The sequence below is a fragment of the Neopsephotus bourkii genome, unplaced genomic scaffold, assembly GCF_033783945.1.
Source record: "Neopsephotus bourkii isolate Nb327-2 ecotype Australia unplaced genomic scaffold, CSIRO-AGI_Nbou_v1 NB_258, whole genome shotgun sequence".
In the NCBI taxonomy this organism is placed as follows: domain Eukaryota; kingdom Metazoa; phylum Chordata; class Aves; order Psittaciformes; family Psittacidae; genus Neopsephotus; species Neopsephotus bourkii.
Window position 1 is genome coordinate 180,297 of NW_026900767.1, and position 17,456 is coordinate 197,752.

General features: G+C 52.5%; 1 protein-coding gene across 1 annotated transcript; it reads right to left on the reverse strand.

Moving 5' to 3' along the window:
- Positions 1–225: 225 nt before the first annotated feature.
- LOC133208330 (LON peptidase N-terminal domain and RING finger protein 1-like) lies at positions 226–14,974 on the reverse strand. The gene is made up of 12 exons (XM_061346139.1): positions 14,497–14,974; positions 11,312–11,430; positions 10,432–10,554; positions 9,564–9,692; positions 9,038–9,173; positions 8,232–8,307; positions 6,488–6,602; positions 5,775–5,896; positions 5,242–5,400; positions 4,199–4,361; positions 3,968–4,114; positions 226–2,536 (listed from the first exon to the last, which is right to left on the reverse strand). The coding sequence occupies exons 1-12, from the start codon at positions 14,876–14,878 to the stop codon at positions 2,357–2,359; spliced, it is 1,851 nt and encodes a 616-aa protein (XP_061202123.1). The 5' UTR covers positions 14,879–14,974; the 3' UTR covers positions 226–2,356.
- Positions 14,975–17,456: the final 2,482 nt, after the last annotated feature.

The following is a 17,456-nucleotide window of genomic DNA, read 5'->3' on the forward strand; positions in this document are numbered from 1 at the left end:
TCCTGCCTTGTTTTACACGCTCACTTTCTGAGAGCAAAACCACCTCATTATTTTGCTTTGTTGCCACCTACCTTTGCTGGACTGTGTTCACTGTGTCTATCTCACTTGCTGTCTGAAGGCCCAGGTGTCACCTCTCCACATACCCCCAGATCTCTCTGCTGGTGTCTAAGCACTTTCATCAATGTGCAATTAAAAACCTGCAATAAACCATCACCAGCAACACCAAAAAAGAAGTCTTTTATTTCAAGGATCAGGAAGAAAAATTAATTCAAAGAACAACGATATTAATACAAACCCCAAAGGTGCTACAGGCAAACTGCAGTGATTTGCACCAGTCCCTTCCCTTCTTCACAGGCAGATGTGGCTCTGGCCCCAGTGTGGACACTGTGTAGACCTACACTTCTCCACTGCACCCCTAATGCCACCCCCTTGCTGGAGGGACCCACAGAAGCCCAGGGAGCTCCCACAAGTGAGGAAAAGGTAGGTAAGGTGCTTGGGATGGGGGGAGCCACTGGGTAAGTTCACATTGAAGCCACAGCATAGAAAGGCAATTCCCAAATGCCAAGGGCACCCTGACACCTGCATGTACCTGCCCAGGATTACAAGGCATCCCTCCATGCCCAGCCCCATCCGACATCCTGGAGACACAGCCTCTTGAGGGAATCATGGTGCCCCAGAGACAGAGGCAAAGTAGAAGAGGACATGGCATATAGGTAGAGAATCAAATCCAGCTTTGAATCGCCCTCAGCTGCCTTGTGCTTCCTCTGGTCCTTGCGGAGCTCTGGGCCCCAACTGTTGCTCTGGGGAGGCACTTTACTGGAAAGAATGGAATGAGACCTCTTGTTTCTGGAGAGAACAGGACAGGGAAAGGTGGTGGCACTGGGCAGAGGCCTCCAGAGCTGTGTCCAGAGCCTCCTGCCCCAGCAACACATGCAGTAAGGAGCATTGTAGTCACAGCCTGATTTTCTCTCCCACACACAGGTCCCACAGCACACTGAGTTCCTAGATGGGGTGTGGAGTCCTTGAGAGGAGCAGGGATAAAGTTTGGAAGCAGTGTTAATCCAATGACCGAGTGGATGTCATTCCTAAAATTCAACCCAAAACCACTGAAATTACAGATGTGAGACAAAAAAAAATCTCAGACCTTCAGGATTTCCATGGAGGAAAGCCTGGTCTGTCCAGGGGAATAATCTTCCCTATGGTTAGAGAAAGCAGAAGACAGGCACTCTGCAGACAGGCAGTTTCCCCCCTGACAAGGTGCTCAGTCTCAGACACCGGTCCTACCCTCTCCCTGCCTCTCCAGAGGTTTGGCTCCCTTTAACTTCACTCTGTGCTCTTTCGGGGGATCCCGAACTGTTCTGGGTCCCAAGTGCAAGGATTTGGCCTCAGCTCAGATCCTGACTTCTCCTGAGGAGGCAGAAAGTTTACAAGAAACACTGAACACAGGGAAAACTGCAGTAGGCAAGGAGCAGAAAGTCTCACAAAATCACTGCCAGGCTGAACTCCCTCGTGTCATAGGCTCCTTCCAGCCCGCAGGTCCAAATCTGGAACCTGAACTCAGCCAGGCCTGGGAACAGCAGCCTTTAGGTGGGGGAAAAAGCACCAATGCTGCCAAATTATCCCCCTTCCCACAGCACTTCACAGCAGTGGAGCTGGCAGTCAGAGAAGCGGCCAGGAGCCTCCAGCACAGCTCCAGGGCCAGCAAACTCAGCACAGCAGACATGGCACAGCACCAAGCAGAGCAGTGGGAAGGGAATGCCCAGACCCAGATACATTTGGAAAGCAGCATCTCCTTGCTCTGTGCCATGGAGGTGGGTAAGAGCAGGACCATGGGTTTCAGATGGTTTAATTTAATCTTTCTTCTTGTTTAAATAGAAATGAAGTCAAAGTTGTAAGCGGTGGCACAAGAAAGCCGTCACAACATCCCTGCCCCCTGGTGCCACCTCTCCCAAGCCTCTAAATCTGCTACATGGAGCTGGACCAGATATCAAAAACCCCTATGTTGTCTTCCAAAGGAGAGCCAAAACCGAGGCGATCCTGGCACCCAGTCCTCTGCCCTAAGGACAATCCTTAGCACCAAATCAGCTCTAGAAGTGATTTTAGTTCCCGAGACACAACCCATCTTTCCATCCCAGTCCCCACTTTGGCAGCATGGCACTGCCACACACCAAGCAGCTCCTGGAGGCAGCATGGACGGTGCAGTGTCACTATAGCGCAGCATCACTGCTGATGCAGCACCAGCCCCACTGACCCAGGCAGAGGGTGCCCAGCTCATCACCAAGGTCACTTTTGGAGGGGCTCAACCACACTTAAACACATAAGAATCCCTTGGGGTGCTCTCCCAGAACTGGGGGGCTCAGACATGGCCCCGGGGACTGCGCTCAGGGGGCTGCTGCAGCAGAATGGCCAGGATGTGCTGCAGTTGCATGAGGCGAGCGCGCAGGGATGTGGTTGAGAAGAGGTTCAGCTGGTAGGACTGGTCAAGGGGCAGGATGGAGATGAGCCACCAGCACCACGTCGGGCCGTCTGCTGAAGCCTGGAAGGGAGAGAAGGAGAGAGCCTCGCATCAGGAATTGCAAGGTGGATGCATGGACTTCGGGCAGCATCACTGATGGGAAACAGTTACTCTTGTCAGGATAGGAGTGTCAGCTTTAGCTTAAGGTATTCCTCCAAACAGCTCCATTGTCTAACCAGGCTCAAAACTGCTGGATAAGCCAATTCCATTTCCAGACAAGCATTCCCCAGGGAGTTTCCAGACACAGATGTAACCAGAAAAAAGTCTATACTAAAGAGACAACAAAATATCTTATGCATTTCCTTGTTCAAAGCAATGCTTTTTGGAAGCACAGGCTGAACCCTGCATAGTTGGTGTCTTTTGGGGGGTTTGCCATATCATCACTCAGCAACGCAACGTGCAGGCCAGAAAACTGTCCAGTGCTTTTGTAAACTGGCTCTCTTAAAACCTGAGCCAAATCAACAGGGAAATGCTCCACTCAGCTGAAGGAGGAAGAGCTGTTTTGTTATTTTGAGCCCAGCATTGACGTGACTGCTGGCCAGGAGGACCTGGAACAAGCCGGCAAGAGATATTTGTGATGATCCAGACAGGAAACACTTTCTTAAAGGAGTGAAAATTGAATTTAGGTTGGGGTTTTTTCCCCTTCAAAATCCGAATTTGTCAGAGAAATTTAATAAGCAGACTGCACCCTGCCTTCATAGTTCCTCACCTCTGGCCAGCTATGGCTGTCTCAAAGGAACACAGTGAGAAAGGAGACCACAGATTCGCTGAGCTGTGGGGTTTCTTTGCCTGTTTTTTTGTTTGGTGTTTTTACCCAAGTGTTTTCAAATCCAAACAGTTCAGTTTCTCAGTTCTCACTTAGGAAAAGACCGTGGGAAAGCTTTTAAAACTCAGTGACTGGTTTCCAAGAGAAGTTTAAACCCATAAAGAAACATTAAACAGTTTGAACAAACAAGCCCTACATCTCTCTGAGTGAGATGCTGTAACTGGTAGCGGGAGTGAAAAATAGGGTTTGTTTTGCTCATCTTACAATAGAATCATAGAATGGTTTCGTTTGGAAGGGACCTTAAAGCTCATCCAGTTCTAACCCCCTGCCACTGGCAGGGACACCTTCCACTAGAGCAGCTTGCTCCAAGCCCCTGTGTCCAACCTGGCCTTGAACACTGCAGGGATGGGGCAGCTACAGCTTCTCTGGACACCCTGTGCAAGTGTCTCACCACCCTCACAGGGAGGGACTTTTATCCTAATGTTTAATCTCAGTCTCCTTCTGTCAGTTTAAAGCCATTTCCCCTTGTCCTGTCACTATATGCCCTTGTAAAAAGTCCCTCTCAACGTTTCTTGTCTCTTGTTGTTTAACTGAGCAGGGAAGCAGAGTAATTGGCGCAGGAACCTGCTTCAGAGGCTGTCATGCTACCCGCTCTATTTAGCGCATCCCTTCCCTTGGGGCATTACCTGGATATCCTCCTCCTTCTCCGGCAGCGGTCCATGCTGCATCAAAATGTGCCTTGAGGCAAGGTCTTGATGTTCACAGAACTGCTGAGCCAAGCGGTAGGTGCTTTCGTGCAGGCACTGCAGCTCCTGCAGCTCCTCCCCAGCCACCTGCATGGAGGGAAGAGGAGAAGGTGTCCATGGGGATGCTCTTTCCCACCGCAGCAGTAGCTTTTGTCCTGGCCCTGCCCTCACCTTCCTGTCCTCCAGATACTCGATGTCAGCAGTGTTGTAGCCGTCCCTGTGGCCACGGCTCAGCACCCGGAACCGCCGCCGGCCGATGGTGTCCACCAAGGACCTGCCATCCGCCAGCAGCTCGATCTGCCGTATCTCCAACATGCAGCCGTAGTCAGCAAAACTGGAGGGAGACAGGGAGAGAAAAGAGGGGTTAACTGGGGTACCAGTGGTGAGAGGGATGCTCTACTGAAGGCACCACCTTCAAAGGAGGGGAAAACCCAAGAACTAGCTGGCAGGAGAGGGAAATTTTGGAGTTACCACTTGCTGCTAAAAGGGCAGGGAGTAGTGAGCACACTGCCTGCACACCCTTGGATTTGCCATATAGCAAAATGTCTGAAGTCCTCATACTGCCTTGATATACCGTGGCCCTGACAATACCATCCCCTGCAAAGACATCCTCCCAAAGCCCAGAAAATGTTATTCATCTCATTTCACTTGAACAGGACTGTAGCACAGGGAGGATATGGCATGTAAATACATGTATTTAACAGAGTATTTGGCTTGGGAGTCTGGAGACTGAACCCATCCAAGACCTGGATGCCATAAGGAACATAATGGCCACACTGCACCAAGCAAAAGCTCGTTTAACCTGATGTTCTCTCACAGCTCATTAAAGGCAAAGTATGAGAAATGTGGCAGTTTTCAAGTGCTCACTAAGAGGAGCTGGAGGTCACAGACAGGGAACCGTGCAGCTGAGACACGTTGAGACAGAAGCTGTTCCTACACCACTGTATTTAACAGCAAGTGCTGGTTATGCCCAGCTCCAGCACTAGACCCACTCCTCGTCATGGCTGTGATGATGCTGGGAGGCAGCGAAGTCCCATTTCACTCTACTGTGTGGTGAATGCACAACTTCCCTGCTGGGTTTATCAGTGGGGTGCAGTGGGATAGGAACCCGACTCCTTCTCTTTGAACCCCTTGGGATTTTAGATACTTGGGGCTGGGGCAGAGAGGGGTAAATGAGCCAGGGCAGAGGGAAGCCGCCTTGCCCCAGAGCTCACCTTTTCCCATGCTCATATATACACATCCCGAACCTCCTCGTGCCGGTCTCCTGGCACCGCCGGATCATGAGGCGGTAGCGAGGCTCGAAGACATGCAGAGGGCAGGCAATGCCGGGGAAGGACATCGTGCACACAAAGATGGGGATGTTCTTGGTCAGGCTGAGGGACAGGAGGAGGGATCACTGTGAAAGCTCCTGGAGTAAATCCCAATCCTGCTCCCACAAACCAGATGTGTCCTTTACCCCAGGAAGTGATTCTCTGGAGCAGAGCAAACCAATGCTTCCACTTGGGCTTACCAAGAACCCAAGGATAAACTCTGCCCACAAAACAGCTCCTTGCAGGGATGCTCCCTCATCCCCAGGTGCCCCATGGGGCACGTCTGCATCCACCCAACACTGCTATGATGTGGTCCTAGAAGTGGGACAGACATCACTTCAGCAGAACCAAGCCACAGCAATGGTATGTGGTGAGGACAGACCCCTCAGGCCCCCACGCATGCACACACATGCACAGTGGAGCAGGTCCCTACTTACTTGGAAAGCTCTGCTATCTCAGCCTGGTGCAGGTCCCTGCGCTCAGCCAGCTCAGTGGGGAAGGTGGCCAGTATGATGTCCTGCAGCAGCACAGTGGGGCTGTAGCTTCCAGCCTTCAGGTACTAAAAGAAATGAGACCCAGAAATAGGTTGGAGAAGAGCAGGGGGGGGGAGGCTGAATCACGCTCACTTTTATTAGAGCCGAGGGTAATTTTAGATCAGAGAAAGTCAGGGATAAAACCTATCGGTGGATGTCAAGCCATCAAGCAGGGCAGGATGTCAGCTCCACCGAGACCTCCAGACAAAGCTCGGATCTAGGGCCTACCCAATGCAGTGTCCTGTCTCTGACAGTCATGCAGTCCTTATATGACAGCCTAATTTCCCTGATGATCTCATCCGAATCATTAAAGATTAAATCAAATCTCTAGGCCATCAGGTTTTCCATCCATTTCCATTTTTTAAAGTAATTAGCATTCACTTCTTTCCTTCTCCCTTTCTCCCTCTACCTCTCTGCCCTGTTTACAATCTCACTAAATCACTGTTGCATCTTCTGGAAATGAATCTCTCGGTCTTAATTATCAACAGTCTAGTTTTTCCCAGTTGAGTGGAGCTGATACCTCTGTGCCAGGGAGCTGCCAACACAAGAGCATTGCTCCTTCCCACCCCAGTCCTGGCTCTCCCTAGGGCTCCATCCCACGGGACACACGGCCTCACCTCTCTCAGGCTCTGTTTGCAGAGGGGGCAGTTGGGCCGGTGGTCCAGGCAGCGCTCGAGGCACTCCTTGCAGAAGGTGTGCCCACACGGCGTCGTCACTGGCTCAAAGAACATCCTGCAAAGGGACCAGGGTCAATGGACCACAGAGAACATGGGGCAAGGAGCGCAGGTAAAGCCCAGCAGAGAGAGACTTCACAGAGCCTCTGTTCACAGGGCTGGGTGCCCTCAAAGCTGTCGTTCCCCATGCCTGGCTCAGCGCCCTGCTTTGGAAACCCCGTCTGGCCTCAGCCCTATGATGCAGGGGTTTCACAGAGTGCTCAGGGACTTGAGAAGCCCAGGCTGGTGTTGCAAGGGTAGAGCAGGACAGGGTGGGCAAAGCTGTGGGTGCAGCTTCTGGCTACCCCTGGCTTTGTGCCTGCATCTTCCTTGATTCATCTTGCTGAAAGCAAGAGATTTTGCTTCCAGCAGGAACAAGACATTTCCCATCTCCCCTCCTACCATTCCAAGGGAAATTTGCTGCCTTCACCAGCCCTCTCCACTAAAGACAGCGATACTGGAGAGATGCAACACCATGAAAGCTATCTCACACTGTGTTTTCCAAGTTCTGGCAGCCCATGGTTATGAAACTCACCTTCACTACAGCTGCACTGGGTAAGCTCTGCTTGTAGCTCCTGTTAATTAAGTGCAAATGTTGCTACCTGGTTTATTCCTTCAATTAGCAGTCTGGGCTCAGACTGTGGGACTTGCACAACAATAAAAGATGAGTTCCAGGCCTGAGCACTGCTTCCCATCCCTGCAGGGTCCCCATGGACCTCATCACTACGCACACAGCACCCCCTTCTGCAGCTCCCCAGACACACAGTGTTGTGCAGCTTAAAAAGCAGTGATGGGAAAGTGCCTCCTTCTCCCCTGCCCTGAGAGCAGAGCCAGCAGCAAGCTCTCAGGTTGCTCACAGGTAGCTCCAGGATCAGAAGTGAAATGAAGGTCGTGGGAAAGCCATGCTCAGCACTGAGTCCTGACTCTTCCTCAATATTGGTTCCCTGTTCTCAGAAGAGACCTAAGTTCACCTAATGCAGATCAGATACAGCTTTGATCTCTCTCTCTGCTGTGCCATTCCCCCATGCCGTGCCCGGACCTGGAAAAAGCTGCCATACAGGAGACCTAGACCGTCTTGCACATCCAATGATGCAACATCCAGCCTCTGCCAGCAGGCACTTGCACAGCTGCTTGAGGTCCTGGGTCATGCCAGAAATAACAGCCTGGTTTGAGCATGCCCTGTGGCAGCACCCAGGCCTGAGTCAGCAGACAGACACTGGCCCTAACCTGTTCCCTTTTCCACCTCCAGAAGGCATGTCGCTGGGAAATGCTCTTCTTTGGGTTTTTAACATCCTCATCATGGATGGTATTTCCCTGGGGCAACACCTTCCAGTTTCAGGTTCCATTTACAAAGGGCAACCATCACCTTCAGTCTTTGACCTCACTGAACATCCCCACCTCCACACCAAAGTCTCAAGCAATACAGACCTAAAGATGCTGCACCCTGAGACAGGGCAATCTGAGCTCTTAGAGTGTGGCAGGGCAAAGCATGTCCCTGTCTCCCCCTCTTATCTCTACTGAAACCTGTGTTTCAGCAGTACTGGGGATTGAGTTTGCTATTAAGATGTGAAGACAGATCCACACCAGGAAAGAAAACCCAGTAGGTGCTAATTCATCATCCTAAAAGCTCTTCTGCTGGAGAGCTCACCGCATGCAGAGGGAGCACTCCACGTCAGATACACTCAGCAGCTCCCAGCAGGGCTGGGTTATTTCTTCTTTGTTATCTAGTGTCAAAAGAGAAGGAAAGAGAAGATTTCAATCAGAAAATTAATCTTTGCTTTCTGATCTTGTCCTACGGTGTAAGTAGTTAACTGCCACACAAAGTAAAGTCAAAAACAGAACTGCCAAAACGCAGCAGAAATCCCTCTATTAACCCATGTGGGTTCATCCATAACACTTACATCGCTGGGTCTCATAGTACTTGGAAGAGGAAGGTGGTGTCTCCCTACCCCTTTTTGCAGGCAGGGAAACTGAGGCACTGGGAGGTGAAGTAGCCTAAGAAACTCCCAGATGGATGTCTCTGGAGACCTGCCATGACCTTTATGCAAAGCCAGGTATGTGGCAACCATCGGCTGAAAGCACATTCATATCAATGGAGGTGCCACTTCCCATAATGCACATTCCTCACAAGGGAACTTAATCTAAATCTGAACCCAATTAAACCCATGAGAACCTAAAGAAGCCTTTCCTGTTACTCCACACAGGGAACAAGTGACATCTGGCTTTAGCAAGAACTTTTCACCAAGCTAAAGCCAGAAGTTTGTTCAACACAGGATCCTTCTCACATGCATGAAGAGCAGTGAATGTGCTGACCAGAGCTGCCCCACTGTGTGCCCTGGGATGTCAGCTCACTGAGCTGGCTCACAGCACAAACACCAAGCTTTCAATGCCAAAATGGCTTTTAAACAAGTATTTTGCATGAGATGAGATTTTGGTACCTTTGATGACACTCACCTACCAACCACTGGCCCTGCCTCTGTGCTGAAGTCTCCGGTTCTTGCTGTTGCCCCAGCTGGGAAAGGGTGGCTGTCCCTTGGCTGTGCTCAGACTGAGCATCCCCTTTGCCATCTGTTGGCTCTCCCTCCTGAGCCTAGGCACAACAAAGATGAAATTGAGTCCATTAAATATGATGTTTTGGGTTTTTATTTCCTGAATGCAGTGTGACTTGGGTGCTCAAACACGAGAATCGAAAATCTTAGCAGAAGTATTGCAGACTAAAACTGGGAGAAGAATGGAGACAGAAAGCACCTCTTCGGTTTCCCCAGTCCCCACAGGACCAGCTCCAACAGTGTCTTTGCTCTCCCACCTTCCACTACTTGCAGTTTCTCATCCCAGCATGCATCCACTTGCAGGTGGCTAAGGTCCTGCACAGACTTTCCTTATTACACCTCCTTTTCCTTCATTAGAAAACCCCAATTTAGGATGTCCCAGAGGGACTTTAAGTCCCATTGCAGGCTGAGATCATTGCAGTCTCTCTTACCTGAGCTTCTGCAGAAGATGGGAGCACAGGGCTCCATCCATCAACCTGGGGACCAGTTGAGCCCTGATGAGCATCACCCGAGCATGCAGCAGCCGTGTGTGCCTGGGGAGCACCCTCTTGCATTAAGATCTGCAAGGAAAAAGCAGGGCTCAGGGAGTGCTGGGAGAAGGAGGCAGGGAGGTGGATGTGCTGCCAGGCTCTGTCTTTCCCCAAAGCAGCCTCCTGCTCACTACAGGACACGTCGGGGTTTCTTGTTTCAGCACTGGCTGAGCTCTGTCAAACAAATGCCTTGGCAGAACATAAGGAAGAAAGGAGCACAAGGCAGTGAACAAAGTGGTGTATTATAAGGGCTGGGAGCTGTGTTCTCCATCATTCACAGACAGCAGGAAGGGAGTGAGCTATGGGGGTACAAAGTCATTCCTCATTCCCCTGTCCTTTTCCTGCTGGAGAGCAAGAGTCCACTCATGGCATGAAGCCCCCATGCTGGGGATACTGCCAGAGGCCACACCAGTGATGGCAGTTTTGGTACATAAGTGGTGCTGGCATGAAATCATCTGCAGGAAAGACACTGGCTCTGCACTGGCAGCTTTTGGCTGGTGCTTTGCCTTGGGTGACTACTGAGGCTGCCCCAAAGCCCACCTCATGCCATGTGTCAGCATCTACACCTTGCAAAACCTGAGGCTTGAAGGTATGGACTGAGGAAGGGGAGTTTTCATGGGTGAACCTGCATTGGAGCAATGGGAAGGCTCTTGGACCAGGACCTAATGTCCCTTGATCCCATCCGGAGCAGCACAACTGTGACTGATGTGAGTCCTTCAAAGGACATGGGTGATGTGAGGGCACAGGACCCCACTACAGTACCACTCACCTTCTCCATCTCTTTCCGAGAAGGGTGGAAATGGGGATTGAGTGCCAGGCAGTGTTCCCATGCCTGCAGGGCTTCAGCTCTCTGCCCCATCTCCAGAAGCACCTTCCCTTTCCTGAAAAAACCCTACAGAGCAGAGAAAACCTGTGGTGACAATGAGACAGTGACCAGCTAAACCCATGCCCTGGCAGCCCTGAGGGAATCTCCCTCCAGCCTCCTCCCATCCTGAGCCAAAGCACCCGGACACGCTGCTGCTCCCATGCTCAGACTTGTCTAAAAACTACAGGAACTTGTAAAATGGGACTCTCCCAAAGTTGCAAAAGCCAAGCTAACAAACCCTACAGTGACCTACAGAGGGAAGCAAGGGCTCTGCCTTTCAAGGTGCAAAACAATTACCAACAAGGCACTGGAATAGGTTGCCCAGGGAGGTTGTGAATGCTCCATCCCTGGCAGAGTTCAAAGCCAGGTTGGACGAGGCCTTGGGTGAGATGGTTTAGAGCGAGGTGTCCCTGCCCATGGCAGGGGGGTTGGAACTTGATGATCTTAGGGTCCTTTCCAACCCTAACTATTGTATGATTCTATGATCCTATAAGTGCTTTGCATAACAGCAAATGAGTTCCCAGGGCTGATTTCTCCAAGGTCAGCTCAGGCTTTGTTCAGCACTTCCTTGACTCCCAGCTGTAGTCCTTTCACCAGCATAGATATATGCTCTATGAGCAAGAATGGACATGGCCCCAGACCTGGATTTGCGACATGATGGGTCTGGCAAGTGTATTCCTAAGCAGGGAGAATCCAATGGCTTGAATTCAGGAAAGGGGGAAACTGCTCCCGTACAGTAAGATTTGGCTCCAAGTGCAGCCAAAGGGGTCTTCTCTCTGCTCACCTCATGGTCTCTGGGCTCAGCCTTGCACACAGCATCCAGGTCCTCCAGTGCCTCTGTGTGCTGCCCCAGTGCTGCAAATGCTTCTGCCCGGCACAGCCGCAGGCAGCTGGCATCTGGGGCTGGAAAGAGAAAAGTTATCATTTATGGGGAATCCATGATGAGGCAGCAGGGCTGGAGATGCCACTGTGGTGTTACAACCCCTGCCTCACACTGAGCACAGCCAGCCCCTGCGCTCCTCTTTGGCAGGAGTCACTGCCCTCACAAGGCTCTGCAAGGAAGTTGTTTCCCCTTAATATAAGTTTAAAACTCTTTAAGACTCTTCCCTTTGTTTTTCCCCATCTCACCCAAACACTGTCAGCCAAGAGGCCCCACCACTGCCTTGGGGCTCGGCCATGCTGAGATCTGGGCTCTCATCCATCCTTTTGGGATGCAGCTAAATGCCATACATGTAATCCTTACAGGGGCTGTTGCCACAGGAGGCTTTACAATGTGATTCACCCAGCAGAGCCACAATAACATATTATCAAACAAGCCTGCAATGCCCAAGACCTGAATGCCCACAGCTCCAGGGAGCTCTCCTGGACCCACCTGGATGTAATCCCAGGGCAGAGGAGAAAGTAGAAGAGTTCAAGGATCTGCTCCCACCGCATGATTTGTGTTTTCCAATAAAAGGCTGGGACTTCCAAGAACGGAGGAAGGGAACTGAGCATCCATTTCCTCATCAGTGAGGAGATGAGATCTCAGTGGTGGTGACATAACCACGACACCCCAACTGTCACAGTGCTGGGCACCCGACATGCTCCTGCCTGCTCCTAAGTAACAGGCATTGAGACCCTCGTCTGTCCCGCTTCAGGGAAACCCCATAAAGACCTTCCTTCCTACCAGCACTGCCAGCAGGGGCACTGGGGTGGGGGATGTCGGGGAGTACAAGCAAGCAGCACCACAAAAGCCCACATGGAGTAACAAGGTGTGGTAATGTTTGTGGGTTTGAGTTGCAGAGATTCCCAGACCCACCCCATTATATCACAGCTTGCCACGGAGGTGACCTACATCCAGTGCTGTGCTGGCTTTTCAGCTAAGGCAATGGGGCTGTGCACCCAGCCCTGCCCACACCACTGCCTGCATCCACTGTCACCATTCCCAGGCACCTACCATGTCTTATCATGGAGGAGGAAGCTCTCCCACAGCTCCTCATCTGCTATGCTCAGCATGGAGCATGGGGAGATCTTGGTCTCTGCCTGGTGCCACCATAACGCAAACAGCATCTGCACCAAGGCTGCACTGGTCACACTGATCTGTGCAGCAGAGCAGCACCTGATCCCTCAGAGCTTATCTTCGTTTATAATGTTAGCTGGGACCTTATGGGTCAGGTCAGGAAATGTGGGAACTCGCTGCTCAGTATCCTGTCCCAAACACACATCCAGAGCTGAAATATTCCAGCCTCTAATAAGAGGAAGGGATGAACAAATGGGTACAAAGTCTAGAGGCTTATTTTCCATGTGGGCAAACCCATGCTATATGGAAAATAAAGCAACTGATTTGGCAAAAAAAGATGTGTAAACTGGGTCTATGAATTCTGCATTTCTCTTCTGCTGCAGCTGGTTTTGATCTATGATATCATTAGACATTAGGGACGTAAGCCAGCTGGCGGCCCAGGCAGCTGATGAGTGACTGATAGCACTTGCCAGCCTCCTGGCTCCAGGCATGTCAGGAGGCCTCCTGTGTTACGTGTTACAGGGCATTTTTTCGTTCACTTATTAAAAACAGAAGATAAAAAGTTGACAATTTACTTTCTCCCAAGCAAAAAGAGAGCTGCTGTACAGGGAGGGCTGAGCAGGGCACTGCACACCAGCCCATCATGCGATGCTGAGCCACATTCCTGTGAGTTAAACATTTATCAGTGGTTCTATTTGAAAGCAAAGGGAGCCCGTAAGAAGCTGTGCAGCCAGAAAGTGGGCTGCAGGAGTTGGAAAACACATCCCAAAAGCACCACCCACGTGGCTGAGCCTGAGCAGCACCAGCAAGTGTGGGTTTATGAGAGCTGAGGCTGGGATTGTAATTTCCTTCTTGCCCTGAAGCTGGACTTCCCCCTGTACTTCAGGGAACAGAGCATGCAGGGGAGGCTGAGGACAGAGCTGGCGATGCTTCCTCTTTCTACTCACAGAAGCTTTTTAGAGAGAGATCTATAATTGTACACCCCAATCAGACAAAAGCCTGGCAATAAGGAAGGAAAATAGCACTGGAGAACTAAGCACATACATCTGAGTTGAAGGATGGGGATGCAGGCTATGAGACAGATGCCTCAGGAGGTTGCATAAAGGGACTTCCTTTCTGCTGCCAACATGGGGATGGGCCAGCCAGCTCAGCCCTTTGGTTCCAGCCATACCCTGAACCTCTGGCACTTGTAGTGGGCGATGAATAAATGCCTGCGCTGCGGGAGCAGAGATGACTGCTGTCATAGAAACACCAGTGAAGAAAGGACCTTCTGCCTCCGTCCTGCTCCAGACGCATTGTATAACTCTTTTTATTTAAGCATTACTCTCCAAGGAATCCACTTACAGCCACATATTAAAGCAGATCAGCCTCCACTGGGCCCAATCCTGCCTTGCAGGCAAATGACTCTCTAAAGCTGGCCACAGAAAGGGGCCGGGGCTGCCCTGCACCATGGAGCTCAGCCAAGGCTGTGTCCTTGCCAGGCTCTGGGGGCAAGGATACGTCTTCGGACTGGAAAAGTCCCAACCACTTTACGTAATGGCCACCCCCCTCGGCAGAGCTTTTCCTCTGACCCTGAAATATTGCTGTGTGGGAAGACACAAGAAGCTGCTGCTCTTTCCTCTCCAGCCACTTGCTAACACCAGAAGCATGTGGCTGATAGGACACAGGCTCCGTGTCCTGCCTGTGGCCCTGGCAGCTGGGATGAGCAGCATGGCTTGCCCAGCCACCTACCCTGGAACACCTTTAGACATGAGAGAGATGCCTTGTTACTGGATCCTCCCTCCTAGTCCTGACTTTCCAACACTTCAGCTTCCCCGGTCTCCCAGCTCTGGACCATGCCGGCTCGGACGGCACTATGGCACTGGCACAAAATGCATTGGTACCCACCTGCTCCCCCATCCCGGTCCGAGCATCCTCAGCCCAGCCCCGCACCCCAAACCCGGCAGCCCCTCGGTCCCGGTGGTGCTTACCCAGCTCGACCCCTCTCTGCGCCATCCTCAGCGCCTCCCGCACGTCCCCACGCGTGAGGCGGTCCCGGACGCGGGCCACCAGCCCGGCCAGCCGGCTCTCCAGGGGCACGCACTTCTCCAGGAGGCCGCAGAGCACCACGCTGCTCCTCGCCGCCCCGACGCCCAGCACCTTCAGCCTGTCCTGGCACAGCGGGCAGCGGGGCCCCCCGAGGCACCCCTTGCAGACAGTGTGCCCGCAGGACACCGTCACCGGCTCCCACAGCAGGAGGAGGCAGGACGGGCAGCGCAGCACGTCCATGCCCCGGCTGCCGGGGCCGAGGGGCTGCCGGCCGGGGCTGCACCCCCGGGGCGGAGGGGACGTGTTTTCGGGGCCGTGGCTCATCGCTGCAGCCGGAGAGACGGAGCTGCCCTTAGGGTGAGCGCTGCGCGCACACCCCAACCGCTGCCCGGTCCCCGAACATCGCCCCGCTCCGCCCCGCTCAGCTCAGCTCAGCTCAGTTCATCCTCCCCAGGGCTCCCGCCCCGTCCGGCCCGACCCGGCGGAGGGCTGCGGGGCCCGGCTCGGTACAGCCTGTCCCGCCGGGGCAGGTCCCCCCCGGGGGTGCCGGTGGCGGAGCTGCGGGGGCCGCTATTGGCTGCCGCCGCCGCCCCGCCCCGGCCGCGTTTCGTAACGGAGCCGGCGGTACCGGGCGCTCGGCGGAGCGGGGTCGGTGCGGCCCCGGGCGGTGTGCGGGGATGGGGGATGCTCCCGGATGGGCACGGGCAGGGGGCTCCGAGCAGCCGGGCTGCGGGGGACAAGTTGGGGTACTCGGGGGTGAAGCCATGCGGGGATGCTGGAGACCCATCCGGACCAGCAGGGGTGCAGCGTCCGGATGGATCTGGGGCACTGTGAAGCAGGACCAGGGTGTGAAATGCCAAGGGAGGTTTTTGGGGTGCCAGGGAGCTTTGGAGTGCTGCCGCGGCTGTCCTGGGGGGAACGGGGTGCTCTAGGATGGGGATGGGAGGGTGGGATGCTCCAGAGCAGCTGAGACATAGGATATCTGGGAGCAAGGGGAGCTGGACAGCCATCCAGAGAGAAGGGTGCCTCGGCTAGCTGAGGCTCTGCAGAGCAGGACTGGGGTGCATGTTGTTGGGGTGCTCCAGAGCAGCTAGAGCTGGTGAGGTGGACCTGTACAGGGCAAATGGACACCAAGTGTCCATTTTTGGACCCCACCATGCAGACCCATCAGGACAGGATGTCTGGGGGAAAAGGGGTGTACCTCCAGTGCAGACTGGAAACTGCATCTCCCTCAGATGCTTTACTTACAGAATTGAATGAGTTCAGAGCTGTATGGGGTCAATCCCCGACAGGATTGGCTTTGAGTCCCAAAAGAGATGCATCCCCTTGCCACACAGCCATACAGCAAGGGGCCAGCAGCTCTTGCATAGCAGATGCTGGGAACACAAGCTGAAATCTGACAACTCCAGAGCTTAGTAGATCAGACTTTATATAAGAATGATGCACATTACACAAGGGCTCTTTGTTTGCCTCCAAAAATAAATGGAACCTGTGTACACGCTGGAAGGGATGCTCTGGGAGGGAGATAACTAGTGGGACATAAGTGCTGGTGAAACCTGTGCCTCACTAAGGGAGTGGCTGGTGAAGGTTTAGGCTGTAGAGCAGGTTTTGTTTCAAAATCTACTGTAATTACATTAAACAGCTTATGACTGGTGTTAAAAGCTCAACAGTGAAGTAGTTTGTGTAGGCTTGGAAGGTTTTATGTATTCCTCCGTTATCTCTCCTTCATACTGGAGAATTCTCAGGCAATATTTAGCAGCACAGCCCGGAACACCTCCTGAGTGTGGCATTAAGGACACTGGTTGCCCAGGAGCTTTGTGGGGCTGTCGGGGACTCTACCCCATGGGGAACATTTTCCATGTTCCCCATTGCAGGATCAGTCTTTGGTTGCCCTCCCAGAGGGACCTACCACATCACTGTCCCCAGCAGCTGTCCCATGGGCATTTCTCAGATGAGCAAGGCTCATTCACATCAGACACCGTCCCTCCATGGTTTAGTTCTCACCATGGCTGGTTTTTCCACCAAAACCTGACTATTCACTAAAACAAAAGATTGCCACCAGGGAGCCCTCACCCATCTCACCTCTAGAGTTCCCCTCAAGGACACATTCATGGCTCCTGAGCTGTGAAATAAGGCTGATTTTAAGTTCTGTGGCCAACTTCGCAGTGATGCACTTGAAAAGTGCTCCTATAACCTGTTTGTGCGGCTCAGGGTGGGAGCAGCCAGGGTCAGGTGAAAAGCAAAGCACCTTCCATCACTCCAGCAGACACCGCGCTGTTCCCTGGGACCTGCTTTGGTTGTTTCCCCACCTCCTGATTCACTCCATAACCATCCTCACGTGTGTGGGCTCTCCAGCGCCTCGTAAGCAGTGAGGAGGATGTGCTGCCTTTGCATAATGTGTTAGAAATCAACCAACCAGGACACACACGTCCATTGAAAACCAGGCTTCATTAGCACCAGGGCAAGAACAATTTGTTTTCTTCATTCCACTCAGAGCTGAGCTAGTTCTGAACTCTGGCTGCTTTCTCTTGTCACTGCTGTGTTTGTGCTGACTCAGTACATAGCTGCAACAAACATACAGCTTTAAATGCTGAGTGCTAACCCTTCTGCGGGCCAGATGAGGACTCCATGCCTTGTGTAACACAGAACAGATCACACTGTGCTCAGAGCTATTTGCAAAGCACCATAGGATTTAGTTTATATAATTTATTTCCACTTTAAAGGTGGGAAACAGCCCAGGTCAATGCAGAGTGAGGAGTTCAGGTGTCACTGCAAGGGAAACCAGCTCCTCTGTCTCCCAGCCACAGGCACCATTTGTGCACCTCATTAATGTGGTCCAAGCTGGTGACAGCACAACATGGGGATAGGGGATTCACACAGGCTGGTTAGTGCGTAAATCTGT